This window comes from Anomaloglossus baeobatrachus, chromosome 2 (assembly GCF_048569485.1).
Source record: "Anomaloglossus baeobatrachus isolate aAnoBae1 chromosome 2, aAnoBae1.hap1, whole genome shotgun sequence".
Classification (NCBI taxonomy): domain Eukaryota; kingdom Metazoa; phylum Chordata; class Amphibia; order Anura; family Aromobatidae; genus Anomaloglossus; species Anomaloglossus baeobatrachus.
In genome coordinates, this window is record NC_134354.1 from 230,283,419 (window position 1) to 230,302,824 (window position 19,406).

The 19,406-nt window shown below is 49.8% G+C and overlaps 1 protein-coding gene and 1 long non-coding RNA gene across 9 annotated transcripts in view; one reads left to right on the top strand and one right to left on the bottom strand.

The window, feature by feature from the left end:
• Positions 1–19,406, top strand: part of LOC142289747 (uncharacterized) — a 265,036-nt gene that overhangs the window by 100,702 nt on the left and 144,928 nt on the right. The window lies entirely within an intron of this gene.
• LEMD1 (LEM domain containing 1) overlaps positions 1–19,406 on the bottom strand; it is a 199,196-nt gene that overhangs the window by 68,518 nt on the left and 111,272 nt on the right. Inside the window, exon 1 of one of the 7 annotated variants that reach the window (XM_075333674.1) lies at positions 5,004–5,086. The exons of 5 other annotated variants lie outside the window; for them this stretch is intronic. Coding sequence is in view for 1 of the 2 variants with exons in the window: in XM_075333673.1 (XP_075189788.1) it covers positions 4,611–4,613 (3 nt within the window). In the remaining variant the exon portion in view is untranslated. Of the gene's footprint in view, positions 1–4,610; positions 4,716–5,003; positions 5,087–19,406 lie in introns of those variants that run through there. One more of the 7 variants, XM_075333673.1, reaches the window with a different exon arrangement.

A 19,406-nucleotide genomic window follows, 5' to 3' on the forward strand; every position in this document is an offset into this window, starting at 1 on the left:
CTCCACAGCAAGGCGGCCAGTCACTGAGCTCAGCAGCCCTGCCCAGGTAGAGTGACATCAGCTCCACAGCAAGGCAGCCAGTCACTGAGCTCAGCAGCCCTGCCCAGGTAGAGTGACATCAGCTCCACAGCAAGGCAGCCAGTCACTGAGCTCAGCAGCCCTGCCCAGGTAGAGTGACGTCAGATCCACAGCAAGGCGGCCAGTCACTGAGCTCAGCAGCCCTGCCCAGGTAGAGTGACGTCAGCTCCACAGCAAGGCGACCAGTCACTGAGCTCAGCAGCTCTGCCCAGGTAGAGTGATGTCAGCTCCACAGCAAGGCGACCAGTCACTGAGCTCAGCAGCTCTGCCCAGGTAGAGTGACGTCAGTTCCAAAGCAAGGAGGTCAGTCACTGAGTTCAGCAGCTCTGCCCAGACGGAGTGTGGTGCTCAGAGCTGATGAGGTCACTGGTTAACTGTTGAGCTATCGACGTGACGTCACCGCTGCAGCCAAATAATGGAGATCAAGGCAGCAGTGGACACTGCTCTGGATCTTGGCAAGATGAGTAAAGTACAGAGTTTTGTTTTTGTGCTTTTACAACCAACAGTGTCAGACCTTTTTTTTACATTTGTGCATGCGCACAAATGTAAAAAAACACCGCAGTGTGTTCAATAAATGGCGCCAGAGATTACAGTACGCGCATGCGCAGACTCCACCGCCATTTTAATGAAGACCTGAGAACTGTGGCAATCCACATGTGTTGCCAGCAACAGCAATGGTGGCGCAGAGCGATATTCAAATAAAGAAAAGGGGGCAAGCCGGAGGAGGAGGAAAAACCGCTGAGGGCCTGACCCACAAAAACCCATCCATGTTGCACACAAAGTGCAGTACTTTTCTGTAATTTTGATTAAAGATATTTAATCAACCAAACATCCCACTTTTCTATAAGAATTATGCCTGGATTCAGCATCTTACTGCCTGTATGGCACGGCCTCTACCTCATAGCAAAATCCTGCTGGTTGGTCCTCTTTAAGAGAAGCACAGAGTCCAGATCACATGAAGAAATTACCCCCTCTACTCTTTGGACAGACCGCATCTGGAATACTGTGTCCAGTTCAGGGCACCACATTTTATAAAGACATCAACAAACTGGAGAAAGTTCAGAGAAGAGCAACCAGAATGGTGAACAGTCTGCAAGCTACCGTATGTCCTATGTGGAACGGTTCGGATCTGGGAATGCTTACCTTGCAAAAAAGAAGAGTGAGAGGAGACTTAATAGTGGTCTACAAGTATCTGAAGGGAGGTCACCGTGTCATTTACACATGGAAATAGAGTAAGCAATGGGATGAAACTGAAAGGGAGTGGATACGGATTAGATATTAGAAAAAAAATATTGACAGAGGGGGTGCTCAATGAGTGGAACAGGCTACCACAAGAGGTGAAGTACAGATGAGTGAGTGTGCTCACCACAGCTTGTTACTCGATCGAGCCTTGAACATTTGAGCTTGAAAATGCTTCAGCTTCCCATTGACTAACATTATACTCTGTACTCAAGTTGGGTCGGAGCACCCTGATGCTTCAGTAACGAGCAGTGCTGAGCCCGCTCGCCCATTACTAGTGGTGACTTCTCAGTCAATGGAAGTCTTCAAACAGAGGTTGGACAGACATCTGTCTGAGATGGTTTAGTGAATCCTGCATTGAGCAGTAGGGTTGGTCACGATGACCCAGGAGGTCCCTTCCAACCCTAACACTCAATGATTCCAACCCCTTGAGGACTGGGCGAATTTTTGTTTTTTGCACTTTAGTTTTTCCTCCCTTATACCAAGAGCCATAACTTTTTACATTTTTCCCATTGATATAGCCATGTGAGGGCTTGTTTTTTTGCGGGATGAGTTGTACTTTTGAAAGACACTATTAATTTGTTTATATGATAAGCAAGAAAAAGTGTGGCGAAATAGCAAAAAAAGTGAAATTCTGAAACTGTTTTTTTTGGGTTTTATTTTCAATGTTAATTTTACCATAAAACTGACCTGGCAGTAGGGTTCTCCGGGTCAATATGGTTACGGAGATACCAAACATGTATAGTTTTTGCTTTGTTCAAGTGGTGAAAAAAAATTCTGACATTTTGCAGAAAAAGAAATCTTGCTTGTGTCACAACTTTTGGAGAGCACTTAGGCTATGTGCGCACGTGTGCACTCTGCACCGCACCTAAAAGGTGCGCTTCAGAGTGCAGCTGAAAAGCTCCGTTCTGAAGCGCATGGTGCCGGCAGAGAACGTGCGCTCTGCCTGCAGCTCCTGCATAGACAGAGCAGGGGCTGCCGGCAAAGCGCACGGAAGAAGTGACATGTCACTTCTTAGAACGCGCACTTCGGGCAGTAGCCGAATCGCTGCGTTCTAATATGCCACGTGCGCACGGCCCCTGCACAATCTCCATAGATTGCGCAGGGGACGCAGGACGCATGCAGTTACGCTGCGCTACAAAGCGCAGCGTAACTGCATGAATTACGCAACGTGCGCACATAGCCTAACGGTTTTAATTTTTGGGATCTGGGGTGTGAGGACTTTCTGTTGGTTCCTAGAGCTGATGTTTTTACTGATATTTTGGGACACACAATGTTTTGATTGACTTAGCCTTAAAAGTGTATGTGCGCACGTTGCGTACAGTCACTGCAGAAATTTCTGCAGCGATCTGAAGAGCACATGTGCGCTTCAAATCGCTGCAGAAATGTCCGTAGTGAAAAAAAAAAAAAGCCGATTCCATGCGCTCTGCCTGCAGCTCATCCCAGAGACAGAGCAGGGGCTGCCGGCAAAGCACACGGAAGAAGTGACATGTCACTTCTTAGAACGCGCACTTCGGGCAGATTATGCAGGGGACGCAGGACGCATGCAGTTACGCTGCGCTACATGTAGCTACGCTGCGCTGCATGTAATTACGCAACGTGCGCACATAGCCTTAAAGTTGTAGCAGGTGAAAAACTGCAATTCTGGCGTTTTGATTTTCCTTCTCGTTACAATGTTTACAGATCGGATTAAGTCACAAACGCAGCGATACCAAATGTGTATTTTTATTTATTTTTTTTTTTAAAAAAGTTTTCCTAATTTTAAATGTGGTAAAAAGAGGGGCGATTTGAGCATTTTTTTTAAACATTTTTTACTACTTTGTGCTGCATTTAATATTCCCCTTAGAGGACTTGAACCTGCAATAGTCAGATCACTTGTTCTATATACAGTGAGTGCACTATAACAATTCCCCGACATAATGACAGCCTGCTCTCTGCGTGCGTGCGTACACACACACACACACACACACACACACACACACACACACAGTGCCAGGGAGTGATTACAACAGTCACTGTATATTGAGCAGCGATAGTTACATATGAGCAGGAGCCAGCAGCTGTAGGAAGAAAATTACTTTATTTTTTCCCTATAGCTGCTGCTGTAGTTAGCCGACTACGCAGGATTTAAAAGGTCATTTACACAGACCCATAGTTCTATTGAGCCTTACACACTTGGGTTTTTAAAGATCCCTTGACTATCAGAGCTTGTCCTATTCTTATCAGTTTTATAGATCAGACTCGGCCATTAAAGTCTATGAGCATCCAGCTAAAACAGATGAAAAGCAGAACACAGACTCCAGAGCCCCATCAGAGTTTCAGCTTTGTTTTTAGCTGATCCATCTTAAGTTTCAATGGATAAAACGTGCAGACAACCTACCTGCCTCACAGATGGGGCACGCATTTAGGGGCAAGAGGAAAAAAATTACGCTGTGGCCAACACCACAACAACCCTGTGCGGCGGTCTTTCCAGTTCCCCTGCACTACCACTTAATCTTGTGGGCAATCGGCTGTCAACTTCAAGACCACAGCTGATCAGAATGGCCCTGTGGTTTTGCAGAGGACACTACTGTTTCCTTGCAAAATGAAGTGATTGTGCAAAGGAACAGTATCAGGACTCTAGTGGAGCCGGATTATTGTGGTTTACAAGTGAACACAGCCTCAAATGGCTATTCCCAAAATAATAAGTTATCGCCTATGCACAGATGCTCCATTCACTACCTATGGGAAAGCCAAGCATTGTGCTCGGATAGCTCCAGCAGGCTCTTAGACGAGGACTATAGCAGAGGTCGAGGATGTGCATCTCAGAAGAACCCAGTACTGAATAGTGCAGCGATGCACATACTCGACCTCTGCTCCATTCACTACCTATGGGAAAGCCAAGCACTGCACTCAGGCTCTTTGACGATGACTGTAGCAGAGGCCGAGCATGTGCAGCTCTCACAGCCCTGGTCTTCCCTGCAGCAGAAGCCAGGCCCTGGGGTTTCAGAGCCCAGGAATACACAGCAATCAGTAAGTTGGCCCATAGCCTTAGTATGCGGGCAATATATTTTGGGAATTCCCCTTTAAGATTATATGCACTAGATAGCTGTATGGTTTGGAAGGGGTAAATAGGTTATTATGGGGCAAAGTGTGGGCAGGAGAGAAAGGGGTTAAGTATTGGTGGACTAGGAGGAAGGTATACTACTACTACTACTACTACTACTACCGTCACCATGTACACAGGATAGCAGTACACAGGGTGGCAGTACACAGGATGGCAGTACACAGGATGGCAGTACACCGGCGCTTACCATGCTGCTTCCCTCCCCTGCGTGCAGTCACTGCCTCCTCTCCCTCCACGTCCTGTAAACGGCGCTGAGGCAGGCCCCGCCCTCTTGTGCTGTACACGCCAGGCCCCGCCCCTATGCATGCTGTGGTCACGTGACACTACAGCAACATGCCGTGTGTCTAGTACGCTACAAAAACGTGGTGGAGGTGCAGCTGTGCACTACAGGTCCCAGCAGATCAACCTTCACGGTCTGAGACTTCCTGTCCGTGCTGAAACCAATATGGCTACATTAACAGTAAACCATTTGGTGCAAGACCAAACCAGGAAGTAGCTTGTATTCTACTGTGCACAAAGAAACGGCCCTGTAAAGCATGCTGATCTAACTGAGGCCATTACAATCACGATATTATTATACCTTATCACAGGAAGAGTCCAGAATACAGCCAGAGCTGCCACAGTGAGCAGATAAGCCTGGCTGCAGACAGGAGAGGCAGACTGCTCAGGAGCTCCCCCTGCAGGTCCCAGCATGAATAGCACCCAGCAGACTGATGCTCTCCAGACTATATTTTCTGCAGCCTGTATCCTCTCCAGCCTGTATTCTCTCCAGTTTATATTCTCTCCAGCCTGTATTCTCTCCAGTTTATATTCTCTCCAGTTTATATTCTCTGCAGCTTGTATTCTCTCCAGCTTGTATCCTCTCCAGCCTGTATTCTCTCCAGTTTATATTCTCTCCAGTTTGTATCCTCTCCAGTTTGTATCCTCTCCAGTTTCTATTCTCTCCAGTTTATATTCTCTCCAGTTTATATTCTCTCCAGCTTGTATCCTCTCCAGCTTGTATTCTCTCCAGTTTATATTCTCTCCAGTTTATATTCTCTCCAGTTTGTATTCTCTCCAGCTTGTATTCTCTCCAGTTTATATTCTCTCCAGTTTATATTCTCTCCAGTTTGTATTCTCTCCAGTTTGTATCCTCTCCAGCCTGTATTCTCTCCAGTTTATATTCTCTGCAGCTTGTATTCTCTCCAGTTTATATTCTCTCCAGTTTGTATCCTCTCCAGCCTGTATTCTCTCCAGTTTATATTCTCTGCAGCTTGTATTCTCTCCAGTTTATATTCTCTCCAGTTTATATTCTCTCCAGTTTGTATCCTCTCCAGCCTGTATCCTCTCCAGCCTGTATTCTCTCCAGTTTATATTCTCTCCAGTTTATATTCTCTCCAGTTTATATTCTCTCCAGCTTGTATCCTCTCCAGCCTGTATTCTCTCCAGTTTATATTCTCTGCAGCTTGTATTCTCTCCAGCCTGTATCCTCTCCAGCTTGTATTCTCTCCAGTTTATATTCTCTCCAGTTTATATTCTCTCCAGCTTGTATCCTCTCCAGCCTGTATTCTCTCCAGTTTATATTCTCTTCAGTTTATATTCTGTCCAGCTTGTGTCCTCTCCAGCTTGTATTCTCTCCAGCTTGTATTCTCTCCAGCTTGTATTTGTAGCGCCCCTGAACCCCTCAGGGCACTACTAGGTACTGCATCCTGACATAGATGCAGGGCCTACCCCGAGGGACCTGGAAGCCCAGTGCCAGTACCACCTAAACACATAACATCCCCAGTTTCCCACTCCCCATTAGGGGTGACTGACTAGTCCGGGACCCAATGGATGGCCAACCAGAGGCGGAACCAGTCCAGTCCACTAGAAAATAACCTGGTGGGAGGGGACAGACAGACAGTCAGACAGAGAGTCCGGTAGTGACAGTTGAAGGGGACGGACGTGTCTCCAGACGGGGTTGTATAACGGTGACCGAGGTAGAGAAGGAGAGTGGTTGCCAGGGAGTGTACAGCCAGGTACCTCTGGAACCAGAGCACCGACGGGGCACAGGGCCCTAGGTCAGGTGACAGCTTCAGGCAACCTGACAAATACCTGCACAGTGAGGGGACCTTCACGGACCTCACTGACCCAAGAATCCGGGGGCACCAGCAGTAAAGATTGAGCCAGGGACCGGAACAAAACATCGACATAACAGTGTTCGCACTGCCCGCCGTACAGACGAGAGACTGCCGACAGACAGTAAGGGACCCAAAAACTCTCCAGGCTACGGGGTCCCAACCACAAGTGAGAGGTGCCGGGGAAAGAGACTACCAGGTCACCACACCGGCACTGGGACAAAAGGGACCAGGGGTCTGAACCAGCCGTCCTCAGGGTCACAGCTGAACATCACTGTGAGTAAACAGAAGTTGCACTGCATCTCCATCGTGTGGTCTCCCTTCTTTCTGCGATGGACCTCTACATTCACTCCCTGGGGACCTGCCATACTTGCGGAGGGCCTACCATCCAGGCTGCCACCACCATCAGCCCCAGTGGTAACAGACTGTGCAGCGGCGGTTTCATCACTATAACTGCAACCCACAAGTGGCGCCACAATACAAACTCTTTCAACTCCCCTGTATATATCCCCTTTTAAAAAGCGTCCCCAGGGTCACGGAACCAGGCATTGGCCATTCTACAACTGTGACACAGCATCTCCGTACATAGACGGGCCCGGGACCGAGTACTCCATAGCCCTGGTCGACACAGCTTTTGCCTGGCGTTACGAACAGGATATGGACTGGACCCGTTAACACAGGTGCCTTATGGACTGTTTTGTGTGCAAACTACCGCCATTTTATTTCCGTGAAAAAAGCAACTGCGCCATCACTGTGGTGAAAAGGGTGCGAAAGGGGATCCCGCCCACAACTCCTGCAAGCGTGGGCAGAAGAAGGCAGTGCCCTGACCCGGAAGCTCCCGAAGTGCTCCAGTCCCTGCGAGAGTGGTGAGAATAACCTTCGGGAACGGGAAAAAGATGCAGGTGCAAGGCGAGGGGAATGCAGCGGGACCTGGACGGGAGAGAGGTTAGAGGCGGAGGTCCAACGGCTGGGCTGGACGATGCGGGTGCAGCAGCTCCGGCAGATCGCGGAGTGGCGAGCAGAAATGATGGAGGAGGTGGAGGCCATGCAGGCCCACGAGCACCGGGTGCCGATGGCAGAGATGGCACAAGGACCCTCCTAGACCGCTGCAACCCGAATGCTGGCACCGTTCGTCAATTGGACCACACCACCGACCGACCCGGCCAGACCGGACAAGGCCGCATCACCTCCGGTGGAGAAGGACCCAGGTGTACCGCCTTCCCTGGCCCGACCAGACCAGGTCACATCACGTTCTCCTGCTGAGAAGGGCCAGGATGCATCGCCTTCCTCGTCCGAGACCGATCAGGCCACACCTTCACCGGGAGCCGCGGAAGAGGACACCGCCTCCGCCAATGATGACAAGGTACTGTTCCAAGCTGCTCAGGGGGCCCGCAGCGAGCTGCCCTGTTCCGGATATGGAAACCTCTGAACCAGACAATGTGGGAGCAGCAATCGCCACCTGGGAACGGGCTCGTGTTGAGGAGGACACCTGTGGGGCAGATCAGTGCACCCAGACCGTGAGTGCTTGTACCAGGAGGCCTGCTGATCCAGATGGCCCCCTTCCTGCACTGTGGTAGCTCAACCAGGCTACCCAGTTTTGTTGTTCAGTTAAAAATGTTTGCATAACACTGCATAGTTTGATAAAAAAAAAAAAATGGACCACTGGTCATTGGACTGGGAATGACCTGAACTCTCGCAGTGTAAATAGTTGCACCATTTCTGCCAATACCAGAGTACCAAACCCTGCCACAAGGACACTCATTAACACCACCAACAGGAGAGGAAAAGGTCACAGGAAGGGTCCCCAGAGTCATGGAACCGGGCATCGGCCATTCTACAACCGTGACACAGCATCCCCGTACATATACGGCCCAGGACCAAGTACCCCATAGCCCTGGGTGGCACATATTCTCTCCAGTTTCTATTCTCTGCAGCTTGTATTCTCTGAAGCTTATATTCTCTCCAGCCTGTATACTATTCCAGCTTGTATCCTCTCCAGCTTGTATTCTCTCCAGCCTGTATTCTATCCAGCTTGTATTCTCTCTAGTTGGTATTCTCTCCAGTTTCTATTCTTTCCAGCTTGTATTCTCTCCAGCTTGTATTCTCTCCAGCTTGTATTCTATACAGCTTGTATTCTCTCTAGTTGGTATTCTCTCCAGTTTCTATTCTCTCCAGCTTGTATTCTCTCCAGCTTGTATTCTCTCCAGCTTGTATTCTCTCCAGCTTGTATTCTATACAGCTTGTATTCTCTCTAGTTGGTATTCTCTCCAGTTTCTATTCTCTGCAGCTTGTATTCTCTGAAGCCTATATTCTCTCCAGTTTGTATTCTCTCCAGCTTGTATTCTCTTCTCTCCACCTTTTATTCTCTCCAGTTTCTATTCTCTCCAGCTTGTATCCTCTCCAGCTTGTATCCTCTCCAGTTTGTATTCTCTCCAGCTTGTATTCTCTTCTCTCCACCTTTTATTCTCTCCAGTTTCTATGCTCTGCAGCTTGTTATCTCTCCAGCTTGTATTCTCTCTAGTGTGTATTCTCTCCAGCTTGTTTTCTCTCTACTTTGTATTCTCTTCTTTCCACCTTGTATTCTCTCCAGCCTGTATCCTCTCCAGCTTGTATTTTCAGAAGCTTATATTCTATGCAGCTTGTATTCTCTCCAACTTGTATTCTATCCAGCCTATATTCTCTGCAGCTTGTATTCTCTCCAGTTTGTATTCTCCGAAGCTTATATTCTCTCCAGCTTGTATCCTCTCCAGCCTGTATTCTCTCCAGCTTGTATCCTCTCCATTAGACAAAATGAAATACAGGAATTCATTATATACATGTCATAAGCTGACCGAAATCTCCATATCATAGATTAGCAAAAAAGATTGACTCAGTCCAGAAGTCTATAAATTATCGCAATAATAGCATAAATACACACAATTGTTGAAAAAATACAAAGTATTTATTATTTTAAGTGTGATACATGCAAAACAACACAAAAAAAGTATGTTAAAATGATCACAACACAACAAAAGGGGGCGGTGTGACAATAAGTGGGGCCTTTGTTAGATATGTGTAACCCACACATAGTGGGTTTCATTCAAGGGAAGAGCTCAAATAGATGAAATTATAACAATGAAAAATTCAATCAAATACAGCAGGGATCACAAATAAGCACAACATACATAATGGTCTTAAATAGGATTATATATCCAAAGGTGACAATGATTCATGGTAATATGAACAAGGTTTACTTTTAATTATAGATAGATGGCTGGTTTATATATCAAATACACTGAAAGGAATATATGAGACCAGATTGGTTTATATTGGCAAGCAGTGTACATAGTCAAACACAGCCAAGTATAGATGGACATAAATAATCAATGATCACCAATGAATCACCGCGACCAGTTACCACAGCTGCTAGATGGCATGAGTACTAGGACTACATAGTCCAGCCGGCCACAGCAACAATGCTGCACAAGCAGGTAAAAAACAGAGAAAGGTTAAATAGCCATAGGATAGAACAGGACCGCTGATCCCTGCAGAAAGTCGAGGCCACACCAGAGTACACCGCCCACACCTGACGCGCGTTTCGCAAAGGCTTCGTCGGAGGTGTGGGGGGTTGTGAATCTGGTGCCCTTAAATTCCCCTCCAATGCCGCCTGTTGACCTATAGCGGCGCACGTCGGCTCAGTGACGCCCATCCTCCTCTGCATCGCAGCGTCCAGGCATCCATGGTGCGCAACCGCAAATCACGGGCACCTATTGGACGCAGGGAGGAGGGGAGTCCCGGGGCCGACGCGCGCACAGGTGAAGGACTGTCAATCCAGCGACGCCCATCTCCATCTGTACGTCGGCGTCAAAGAGCCCATGGTGCGCAAGCGCAGCTCACGGGTGCTTATTAGACGTCAGGTGCAGAGAAGAGAGGAGTCACGGGACCAGCGCGCGCACAGGCATGAAGCTAAGGGCAACATTTTAATGAAGGGCAGGAGAGAGGAGGCTAATAGTGGGACAAGTATGCATAGAGATTGGCAAACAAATATATATAAAACAGACAATCCGTATGTATGGCAATCAACATATGTATTAAATCCAGTTGTAGCAATAGCAATAAATATGTTTACAATATAATAAAAATCCAGCACTGAGGATTTATCGCCAGACATCGCCTCCTCAGTCCTAGCTGCGCCTAGTTGTATCCTCTCCATCCTGCATAGATTGCATCTGCTGCATAAAACCACAAATGGCAAAAATGTGCACCACTTCATCATGGGAACTGGGCTAGGCAAGTATTTATTAACCAATAAAATATATGAATAAATCTGCTGTGCTGCTGATCAAGAAGATGTCTAATGGACTTGATGTTGTTGAACAAAAAAAGCAGGTTTATTAATCTACGCGTTTCAGAGCTGAACAAACTCCATCAGGAAATAATGCCTTACTATTGCATTTACTGCTGGTTTTATTCCAGCATACAGAGCAACAGCAGCTGACAAGTACAGCTACATAGAAGGTGTGCCTGACAGAACCCAGCCAGATGAGCCATACCATACTATCTACAACGTTCATTGCCCAGGTGATGCCATATTGTGGGCTTTTTATCACTTTTTAATCATACTAAAATGTATTTATCGGTATACTAATGTGAGTGGGTAGAGGAGCATCGTACTTTGTGGAAACATTTTTTGACGTCCCTGGGGTCACTATTTGTTTGTCTGTGCACAGAAAGGTTAGAGGTGTAGCTTAGCACAAATACGATTTTTTTGTGTCACGTGTCTTAATAGGTGTCCATCTCTCCCACCTTTGGTATATGGGATGTACGCTCTAATATAGAGGTGCACAGCCTTTTTTTCAGCCTAAGTGCCAAATTTTGTGATTGCACCACTCGGAAGGGCCACGTGAAATTTGAAGAGGAATTCTGATACAAGGCAAATGTCCAGAGTGCTACATAAGATATAACCTTATAAGGGGGCTCTATTTCTGGAACTTCCACTATTGTAGACAAAGAGGGTCCTCTGCTCCCTTATTTAGCATTTGAGAAAAAAAGTCAAGATGACGATAAAATGAGTGCAACTAACCCCATAGTGTATGACAGTTACTGACCACATAGCAGAGACTGACCGACCACATAGAGAGAGATCGCTGTAAGATGCACAGAATGGCATTGAGGGCCCCATGTAACCCCTAAACCACAGGTTGTGCACCCCTGAAATGATTACTTAGTCTCAGCTGTCCCCAATCCACAATGGCAGACAAGCACCAATATAACCTCTTCATAATCAATTACTTATATTTACGCCATTGATCATGTCCTTACCTCTAATGCGGGCTCACACACTGAGCCCGCATATTTCTCTGCACTTGATGACTGTTTAAATCACCCATCAATTGCCTCTAGCAGCCTCGGGTAGATGGGAGATCTGATTGTGGCTGATAACCAATTAAATCCCTCTATCAGTGGGATTTAACATATGCTGGCAGGGGGGCATGTCATTCCCCGCTCTCGTCAGTGCGCCCGTGATGGGATTGCAAGGCACCGATTGGTTGTTATGTCATCCAGGGGTCAGCTGATGAGCCCTGTGTCTGTCATAATGTTCTTCCTGTGAAGGCTGGCTGCGAACCAGCATTCATAGGAGACCGTGATTTTTGCTATACAGAGCAATACATCAACACTGCTCTGTATAACACGAGTGATTAGACAATCACAGCTTCAAGTTCCCTAAGGAAACTAGTACATAGTAACCCCTTCACCCCAGGCAATTTTCTTTTTTTCATTTTTGTTTTTCCTCCCCTTCTTCCGAGAGCCATAACTTTTTTATTTTTCTGTCAATCTTGCCATATGAGCGCTTATTTTTTTGTGGGACAAGTTGTACTTATAAATAAAATCATTACTATATAGTGTACTGGAAAATGGGAAAAAAATTCTAAGTGCAGTGAAATTGCACAAAAATGGCAGTTAAGGGCGCTTTACACGCTACAATATATCTTACGATGTGTCGGCGGGTTCACGTCGTAAGTGACGCACATCCGGCATCGTAAGTTACATTGTAGCATGTGTCACGCTCCCCGGGTCCTCTGCTCCGCTTCCCGGCTCACCTGCCACGCTCCCCGCTCTCCAGCCTCCATCGCCCGCGCTTCCCAGGCCTCCTGGTCCCCGCTCCCGGCGCCCGTCGGCTTCCCAGCCCCTGCCCGGCTCTGCTGCTTCCTCCTCTCAGCTTCCTGCCCTGGCTTCTGGCACCCGGGCCGCGCGCATGCGCATTAGGGCGCGCGCGCGGTCACTGACCCTTTCCTAAAGGGCCAGTGTCCACTGACAGGAAATGAAGCACACAGGTACGGGGTATAAAGGGGTTCAATGTCCAAGGGGGCGGGGCCTGATCTTCGTGTTTCCCAAGCTAGGAGTCAGGTCTCCTTGTGTTCCTGTGAGATACTTACCTCTCTCTCTTCTAGAGCCGATCCTGCATTGCCATCCGGTCCTGCCGTATCCCGAACCCCGAACGCTGCCTATCTGCCATCCTGACAGTCCGTACCATCTCTGTTCCCTGCGGTGACCCGTCATCTCGCTCCAACGGTTCCGGACCCCGCCTGACATCATCCCGGCTTCCGAACCTGAGCTCCGTAACCCGGACCACCATCAGTGACCCCGTGGTTCCAGGGACTTTTCCATTGTGCTCTTGTGCGCGGACTGTTCTGCTACCTATAGTGCTCCGGCTACCGGACTCCTTTCCCTCATCGGGGAGTTCGGCCCAGTGGATTCACCTCCCGGGTCTGCCCATCCACCTGGCCCTAACAGTAAGATCAGGCCATGGATCCCGCCGAAGCACTAGCGGCCTTGCATGAGGAACTCCAACGCCAGCGTGAAGTCCAGACCCGCATGCTGAACTTTATGACTTCCGTGGACGCCCGCTTGAACACGCTACAAGCATCGGTCACATCTTCAGCACCTCCGGCCTCCACTAGTCAATCCACGGCTCCCGCTCCCGTGGCAGCCTCCTCGGATGCTTCCAGACTTCGTTTGGCCTCACCACCCCGGTACGCCGGAGATCCCAAGACCTGCAGGGGGTTTATAAACCAATGCTCCCTCCATTTCACGCAGCTGCCGCATTTGTTTGCCTCCGACCAAGCCAAGGTCGCCTTCATAATGTCTCACCTAGAGGGCGAGGCACTGGCGTGGATGAACCCCTTGTGGGAGAAGGAGGACCCTATGACCAAGAACCTCCAGGAGTTCCTGCAGGCTTTTCGCGGCACCTTTGACGAGCCCGGACGCGCCTCCGCGTCTGCTTCATCTCTTCTCCGGTTACGTCAGGGAACTCTGACGGTGGGTCAATACGCCATCCGTTTCCGCACCTTGGCTTCGGAACTCGGGTGGAATAACGAGGCCCTAACCGCCGCCTTCTGGGAAGGACTCTCGGGTCGAATCAAAGATGAGCTGGCTGGTCGTGACGTACCGTCCATCCTGGACGCCCTGATTACCCTAGCGACTCGAGTGGACATTCGCTTTCAGGAGCGGTCCAAAGAGGTGTCCCGTGAGAAACGTCCGGTACGGCATTCCTCTCCTCCGCAGAAGTCCGCCGTACTCCAGTCAACGGCATCTGGTGTCTCCGTCCATGAGCCCATGCAGATCGACCGTGTGCGACAGTCTGAACAACGTCGAGCAGAGCGGCTCGCCAAGGGTCTCTGCTTCTACTGCGGAGAGGGCACACACCTGCTACGCTCCTGTCCAGAGAGGCCGGGAAACTCCAAAGCCTAGGGTCGGTAGGAGAGGCCACCCTAGGTGCTGGGACTCTCTCAGACCCGGTTAGATGGACTGTGCAAGTGACAACGGGAGAGACGCGGTTCACGGCTGAGGCGTACCTCGATTCTGGGGCAGCAGGCAATTTCATCCAGCAGGCCACGGTGGACAAGTACCAGGTGCCTGTTACTCCACTCGACAAACCCCTCGTGATTGCCTCTGTGGATGGGAGACCCCTCTCTGACACCATCTCCTGGATCACCAGGCCGGTTGAACTGCGTATCGGTGCTCTGCACACCGAGAACATCGCTCTCTACGTCCTCCCACACATGTCACATCAAATCCTGCTGGGCCTTCCTTGGTTACGGACACACGAACCTTCAGTCAGCTGGGGCACTGAAGAAATCACTCGATGGGGCTCTTCTTGCCATGAGAACTGTCTGAAGACCATACAACCCATCCGGCGACCTCCGGTTCCAGAGTCCCTACCGGGACTACCCTCAGCCTATTGGTCCTTCGCGGACGTCTTTGATAAGAAGGAGTCAGAGGTACTTCCGCCACATCGTCCTTACGATTGTGCCATTGACCTGCTCCCGGGAACTACACCACCTCGAGGACGGATATATCCACTGTCTCCAGCCGAAACAAGGGCCATGTCTTCTTACATCACAGAGAGCCTGGCAAGGGGATTCATTCGGAGATCCTCCTCTCCTGCTGGAGCAGGCTTCTTCTTCGTAAAGAAGAAAGAGGGCGACTTACGCCCATGCATAGACTACCGGGGATTGAACCAAATCACCGTAAAAAACAAGTACCCCCTGTCGCTCATCCCCGAATTGTTTGATCGGCTCAGAGGAGCTCGTGTGTTCACCAAGTTGGATCTTCGGGGTGCCTACAACCTGGTCCGTATCCGCTCGGGGGACGAATGGAAGACCGCGTTTAACACTCGCGATGGGCACTATGAATACTGCGTGATGCCCTTCGGCCTGTGTAACGCACCAGCAGTCTTCCAAGAATTAGTGAACGACGTGTTCCGGGACCTTCTCTACGTCTGTGTGGTGGTATATCTGGATGACATCCTTGTCTTCTCTCCGGACCTCCAGACCCACCGAGAGAACGTGCAACTGGTTCTACAAAGACTGAGAGAGAATCGTCTGTACGCCAAGTACGAGAAGTGTGTCTTCGAACAGTCTTCTCTCCCCTTCCTGGGTTACCTCATCACCGATACCGGACTGCAGATGGATCCTAAGAAGGTCTCTTCCATTCTCAACTGGCCTCCTCCTTCTGGACTGAAGGCAATCCAACGCTTTCTGGGATTCGCCAACTATTACCGCCAGTTCATTCCTCACTTCTCTGCTCTGACTGCTCCTCTCTCCGCCTTGACCAAGAAGGGGGCTAATCCAAAGGACTGGTCACCTGCGGCCGACGCCGCGTTTGGCTCCCTAAAGCGGGCCTTTGCCTCCTCTCCTGTACTCCACCGTCCGGAGTTAAACCGCCAGTTCACCTTGGAGGTGGATGCCTCCTCCTCGGGAGCCGGAGCAGTGCTCATGCAGAAGTCCTCCTCCGGGAAGATGGTGACTTGCGGTTTCTTCTCCAAGAGCTTCTCAGCGCCTGAACGCAATTACACCATCGGTGACCGAGAGCTATTGGCAGTCAAACTGGCTCTGGAGGAATGGCGTTATCTTCTGGAAGGAGCAGTGTACCCCGTTATAATTTACACGGACCACAAGAACCTGGAATACCTGCGGTCTGCTCAGCGACTGAACCCACGGCAAGCCAGGTGGTCCTTATTCTTTGCCCGGTTCGATTTCCAGCTCCATTTCCAACCCGCGAACAAGAACGTACGCGATGATGCCTTGTCTAGGTCTTTCATGCCCATGGAGCAGGAAGAGGAGACATCCCAACCCATCATCTGTCCAAGTAAGATTATTCCGGTGGCTCCTGTCACCCTGGCCCAGATACCGCCCGGGAAGACCTATGTCTCTGAGACTGACAGGCAAAAAGTGTTACACTGGGGCCATGCCTCGAAAACAGCCGGTCATGCTGGCCAGAAAAGAACTTGGAGTGCGATTGTACGTCATTATTGGTGGCCATCCCTTCGCACGGATGTCGCCTCTTTTGTCTCTGCCTGCTCCTCTTGTGCCAGGAACAAGACGCCCAAACACCTGCCATATGGCCGTCTTCTGCCTCTGCCTATACCCACAGTTCCCTGGCAACACATTGCGATGGACTTTATTACGGACTTGCCATTGTCCTCCGGACACACAGTCATATGGGTCGTGGTGGATCGGTTCTCTAAAATGGCCCATTTCGTCCCTATGGCTGGACTGCCCTCTGCCCAGGAACTCGCGGACGCCTATATACATCACATCTTCCGCTTCCATGGCTTTCCATCACACATTGTGTCCGACAGAGGAACTCAGTTTACCTCCCGCTTCTGGAGGGCTCTCTGTAAACATCTGGGAGTAACTCTGGACTTTTCTTCAGCCTACCATCCTCAGTCGAACGGCCAAGTGGAACGGGTCAATCAGATTTTGACCTCTTTCTTACGTCACTACGTCAACGCCCATCATGACGATTGGTCCATGCTTCTTCCTTGGGCTGAATTCTCCCATAATCACCACGTCAGTGAGTCCTCCTCCAGTTCTCTCTTCCATGTCGTCTACGGACTTCAGCCTTCGGTCCCATTGCCTGTATCCTCTTCCTCGGATATCCCTGCTGCTGATGCGGTAGTCCGTGACTTTACAACCATTTGGGACTCAGTTAAGGCGTCCCTTGCACGTGCATCCCTGCGGATGAAGAGACACGCAGACAAGAGACGTCTGGATCTTCCGTGTTTCTCCCCCGGAGATCTCGTCTGGCTTTCTTCCAAGTACGTCCGATTGAAGTTACCATCTTACAAGCTGGGTCCTCGCTACATCGGACCGTTTAAAGTCCTCGGCAAGATCAATGAGGTCTCCTACAAACTGCAGCTCCCGGCCACGATGAGGAGACCCAACTCCTTCCACGTCTCCCTGCTCAAGCCGGTTGTCCTTGGTCCCTTCTCCGCTGCTGCCTGTCCGGCTCCTCCTCCTATTGCTGATGACGACATCTATGCGGTAAGGGATATCGTGGCCATGAAGACCGTACGGGGTCGACAGTTCTTTCTGGTGGACTGGGCAGGGTATGGTCCTGAGGATAGGTCCTGGGAGCCCAGAGAGAATGTGGGTACTCCTCTGATCCGTGCCTTCCTGTCCCGGTTGCGGGGAGGGGGGCGTGGGGGGGGGCTACTGTCACGCTCCCCGGGTCCTCTGCTCCGCTTCCCGGCTCACCTGCCACGCTCCCCGCTCTCCAGCCTCCATCGCCCGCGCTTCCCAGGCCTCCTGGTCCCCGCTCCCGGCGCCCGTCGGCTTCCCAGCCCCAGCCCGGCTCTACTGCTTCCTCCTCTCAGCTTCCTGCCCTGGCTTCTGGCACCCGGGCCGCGCGCATGCGCATTAGGGCGCGCGCGCGGTCACTGACCCTTTCTTAAAGGGCCAGTGTCCACTGACAGGAAATGAAGCACACAGGTACGGGGTATAAAGGGGTTCAATGTCCAAGGGGGCGGGGCCTGATCTTCGTGTTTCCCAAGCTAGGAGTCAGGTCTCCTTGTGTTCCTGTGAGATACTTACCTCTCTCTCTTCTAGAGCCGATCCTGCATTGCCATCCGGTCCTGCCGTATCCCGAACCCCGAACGCTGCCTATCTGCCATCCTGACAGTCCGTACCATCTCTGTTCCCTGCGGTGACCCGTCATCTCGCTCCAACGGTTCCGGACCCCGCCTGACATCATCCCGGCTTCCGAACCTGAGCTCCGTAACCCGGACCACCATCAGTGACCCCGTGGTTCCAGGGACTTTTCCATTGTGCTCTTGTGCGCGGACTGTTCTGCTACCTATAGTGCTCCGGCTACCGGACTCCTTTCCCTCATCGGGGAGTTCGGCCCAGTGGATCCACCTCCCGGGTCTGCCCATCCACCTGGCCCTAACAGCATGTAACAGCTACGTGCGATTGCGATTGAACAGTAAAACGTTCATCGCATGCACGTCGTTCATTTAAAAAAATTGAACGTCAGGTTGTTCATCGTACCCGGGGTAGCACACATCGCAGTGTGTGACACCCCGGGAACGATGAACAGATCTTACCTACGTTCTGCGGCTCCCACTGGCAATGCGGAAGGAAGGAGGTGGGTGGGATGTTTACGTCCCGCTCATCTCCGCCCCTCCTCTTCTATTGGCCGGCTGCCGCGTGACGTCGATGTGACGCCGAACGTCCCTCCCACTCCAGGAAGTGGATGTTCGCCGCCCACATCGAGGTCGTATGGACGGGTAACTACGTGTTACCGGGGGTTATTCGTTTGTGCGACACGTTCAACAAATTGAACGTGCCGCACATACGATTGGGGCGGGTACGATCGCATACGATATCGTATGCTGGATCGTATGGTGTAAAGCAGGCTTTACACGATTGTTTTTGGGGTCTTTTATTCACAGTGTTGACTATATGGTAAAACTAATGTGTCGGTGTGATACCTCAGGTCGGTACGAGTTCATAGATACCAAACATGTATAGTTTTATTTTTATAAGGGGAGAAAAAAAATCAGAAGTTTGTCCAAAAGAAGAATAGCGGTTTTGTCGCCATTTTCCAAAACCTGTAGTGTTCTCATTTTTCGGGATCTGGGGCTTATTTTTTGTGCTTGAGCTGACGTTTTTAAGGATACCATTTTTGTGCACATGCTATGTTTTGATCGCCTGTTATTGCATTTTAAAAAAAATTTGCAGCAACCAAAAAACGTAATTTTGGCATTTGGAATTTTGTTCTCGCCACGCCGTATACAGATCAGAATAATTGATTTTATATTTTGATAGATTGGGCATTTCTTAACACAGCGATACCAAATATGTGTATATTTGTTATTTTTTTAACTGTTTTATTTTCAATAGGGCGAAGGGGACGATTTGAACTTTTAGGGTTTTTTTTATTTTTTCATATTTTTTAAAAACTTTTTTTGAATTTATATTTATTTTACTAGTACCCCTAGGTACTCATTACACACTGCGATTGCATGTGCATTTCTGCTGATCAGAGGAGCATCCCTCTGATTAGCAGAAATGCTTCTTTCCTGTGAGTGCCTGCGCTCTGTCAGCTCTCACAGGAAGTGA